Source organism: Bison bison, unplaced genomic scaffold (genome assembly GCF_000754665.1).
Source record: "Bison bison bison isolate TAMUID 2011002044 unplaced genomic scaffold, Bison_UMD1.0 scf7180017859304, whole genome shotgun sequence".
Classification (NCBI taxonomy): Eukaryota; Metazoa; Chordata; class Mammalia; order Artiodactyla; family Bovidae; genus Bison; species Bison bison.
In genome coordinates this window covers 587,967-591,561 of record NW_011489876.1, presented here as the reverse complement: position 1 = coordinate 591,561, position 3,595 = coordinate 587,967, and the positions used below count along the sequence as shown (strand labels likewise).

Here is a 3,595-nt window from a genome sequence, read left to right as displayed (position 1 = left end):
ATGTCTCCAGTGTTGTTCATCCTCTATTATACAGTTGGAAAAACTCCCCTAGGCCACACAGTTATGAGGGCCAGAATTCAAACCGGGTTAGTCTGATTTCAGACCTTCTGGAGTTAATTGCCACTCTCACCTGCTCCCTGCACTCACAATGTACCTTATGAGCATGGGGAAGCTGACTTCATGGGTTCACCTCAGAGATATGTCAGTAGACCAGCATCACAAGAGAGACTTGTGAAAAGCACCATTCCTTAGATTCTACCCCCACGGGTGGTGGTGTTATTCAGTTGCCTGTCATGTCTGACTCTTTGTGACCCCATAGACTACAGCACGCAGGCCTCCCTGCCCCTCACCATCTCCCAGAGTTTGCCCAAGTTCATGATCATTGCACTGGTGATGATGTCTAGCCATCTCATCCTCTAATGCCCTCTTCTCCTTCTGCCCTACATCTTTCCCAGCATCAGGGACTTTTCCAATGAGTCATCTGTTCTCTTCAGGTGACCAAAATGTTGGAGCTTCAGCTTCAGCATTAGTCCTTCCAGTGAATATTCAGGTTGATCTCCCTTAAGATTGACTGGTTTGATATCCTCGCTGTCCAAAGGACTTTCAGGAGTCTTCTCCAGCACCACAGTTCAAAGGCATCATCACTTCTTTGGTGTTCTGCCTTCTTTGTGGTCCAGCTCTCACAGCTGTACATGCCCACTGGGAAGACCACAGTCTTGACTATACAGACCTTTGTTGGCAGAGTAATAATGTCTCTGCTTTGCAACACACTGTCTAGGTTTCTCATCGCTTCCCTGGCAAGAAGCAATCGTCTTCTGATTTCATGGCTACAGTCACCATCCACAGTGATTTTGGAGCCCAAGAAGAGGAAATCTGTCTCTACTTCCACCTTTTCCCCTTCTATTTGCTATGCAGTAATGCAGCCGGATGCCATGATCTTAGATTTTTTTGCTATGTAGTCTTAAGCTGGCTCTTTCACTCTGCTCCTTCACCCTCATCAAGAGGCTCTTTAGTTCCTCTTCACTTTCTGCCATTAGAGTGGTATCATCTGCATCCCCAGGGGTAAAGCCATTAATAACCTTTCAATATCATAGATGACACAAATCAATAGTTTTAAAAATATCCAAAATCAAACTCATAATCTCCACCAAATCTGATCTGCCCCTAGTTCGTGTTCCAGATCACAATGACCACATTCAAAGCTACCCAGCCCCCTTTCCTCTCACTTCCATCGGTTCCTGTCAGTTTCCTACTGTTCCCAATGTCTTTGTCATTCCTCACAAGGGCCACGTCAGGAGCCTCCTGAGTTTTGTCTCCTCTCTAGAGTGCCTTGTCCACTCTATAAGCAGAAACATCTTTTATTTATTTTTTATTGGAGGATAGTTGCTTTACGATGTGTTTCTACCATACAGCAAAGTTAATCAGTCACATGTATACATACATCCCCTCTTTTTTGGATTTCCTTCCCATTTAGGTCACACAGAACGATAAGTAGAGTTCCCTGTGTGATACAGTAGGTTTTCATTAGTTATCTGTATTATACAGAGTAGTGTATATACGTCAACCCCAGTCTCCCAGTTCATCTTCCCAGATGGCACTAGTGGTAAAGAATCTGCCTGCCAGTGCAGGAGCTGCAGGAGACAGGTTCGATCCCTGAGTTGGGAAGATCCTCTGGGGGAGGAGATAGCAACCTCTCCAGTATTCTTGCTTGGAAAATCCCATGGTCAGAGCAGCCTGGTGCTACAGCCCATGGGGTCGCAAGAATCAGACAAGTCTGAGTGACCAAACAGGTGCTACCTCCTTTTTTCTTCCCTTTGGTTTCCATGAGTTGAAAATCACGTTTCCAAAATTTCCAACTAATTTTGCCCTAGCTCTGCTCTCTGAGGCCACACAGCTGATGGCTCTTACATCTCTGAGGACTATTTTATCCCACCCCTATGCTATCGTCTCTACATGGTGATTCTGTTGCTTCTTAGTGAAAGGATATCTGAGAGTACAGCTGGGAGTTATTGTGCTGCTGCCCACTCCCAGAGATATGTGTCAGCCTTGAAACAGTCATACTGCTAGGATGGGCTTTCTCTTTGGAAGACAGTCCCCATAGGGTCTGACCTACTAAGCTCCTGTAGTTTTTGTTCTTAGGTGGCTCACAGGCACGTGGTCAGAGTGCTCTGTGTCTTGTGGTGAAGGATTCCGCAGTCGGCAAGTGACATGTAAGCGCACAAGAGCCAACGGAACGGTGCAGGCGTTGCCACCGAGAGTGTGCATCCTCAGAGACAGGCCTCTGGGGAGAAGACCCTGTTCCAGTCACCCCTGTGTTCAAGGGCTCTTTGAACAAGGGAACCAGGTAATGCTGACAAATCTAGTGTTTAAAAATCATCCAGTCCCTGTGGTCAAACCCACATATCCAAAAAGGGACTTCCCCTGGCAGTCCAGTGTTAGGACTTTGCCTTCCAATGCAAGGGATGTGGGTTCCATCCCTGGTCGGGGAACTAAGATCCCATATGCCATGAGGCCAAAACATAAAACAAGCAATACTGTAACAAAATCCCACCCATCAGGGCCCTTCCCCACAGGGGAGAGGAGAGCACAGACTCCTGCAGGACATTCAGGAAACTCATCTGCACAGGGAGCTGACCACACCACACACCAGCTGGTTCTATTCTATCCTAGACCTCCCGGTCTATATTAACACAGGCTGCAGAGATCAAAAGTTCCCCTCAGCCCTTCAGAAAATGTTCAGTATTGTCAGTGTGGGAGAATAATACACTCTTTCTGCATTTCTGCCCTGCAGTGCAGCAGTTGTTGCTCTTGAGAATCATTGTGCTAATTCTTAGGTCATTAACTCCAAGTCCTACATGACTACACACTTCTCTAACTGGAGAGGATGCAAAACAGAGGGAGATACATCTTTCTGGAGAAATATAGTTAATTAAAACCATGAAGAACCAAGGAGTTGGCAAAAACTATCCCCTCCACCACTAACATGGAAGGGGGGAGTGTGGGGAGGGGGGCATGCCCCGGGGGACAGTCCAGTCTGTGAAGTTTCACGCAGTGGCGGAGGAGGGGCAGCTGGGTCAGGGTGGCGCCTCTTCTGGTCCCCCAGGCCGCTCCAGGCCATTCTCTAAGCTGGCCAGGGCTCCTGATGGCTGTGGAGGTGCTGGATTTGAATCCCAAAGTCCATTTGACTGGATCTCAGGGAGCCCGGCAGGGCTGCTTTTGTCTTGGTCAGTCATCCATGGGTTGTTCTGGGCCTACTTTACTTGTGCGGGTATTGCTGGGCAGTCCACAACAGCAATGTTATATTATGAACCTCCATATTCTCCCAGCCACGCCCCTCTTTTTCTTGCTGAGGCCAGAGGGAGTGGCTGGGGAGTGGGACTGCCCAGCTTGGTAGGAGCGTCCGGTGGTGTTGGCCACACTCAGGGGGTAGTGGGTTCCCTCTGGGGCTTTGCTGCTAATGTCACAGGTACCATGGGTGTCTTGAGTGCCACTGGTATCTCGGGTGCTTCTGGTGTTGCAGGTGCCACCGGTGTCTCGGGTGCCACAGGTGCCGCTGGTGTCTGGGTGCCACTCTTGTCCTGGGTGCTGTTGGTGT

General features: G+C 48.7%; 1 protein-coding gene across 1 annotated transcript in view; it reads left to right on the top strand.

Moving 5' to 3' along the window:
• The window catches only part of ADAMTSL3 (ADAMTS-like 3), a 381,686-nt gene that overhangs the window by 345,195 nt on the left and 32,896 nt on the right, over nt 1-3,595 (top strand). The window contains exons 24-26 of the mRNA XM_010831002.1: nt 1,872-1,956; nt 2,140-2,344; nt 3,521-3,564. Coding sequence (XP_010829304.1) covers nt 1,872-1,956; nt 2,140-2,344; nt 3,521-3,564 — 334 coding nt within the window. The remainder of the gene's footprint in view (nt 1-1,871; nt 1,957-2,139; nt 2,345-3,520; nt 3,565-3,595) is intronic.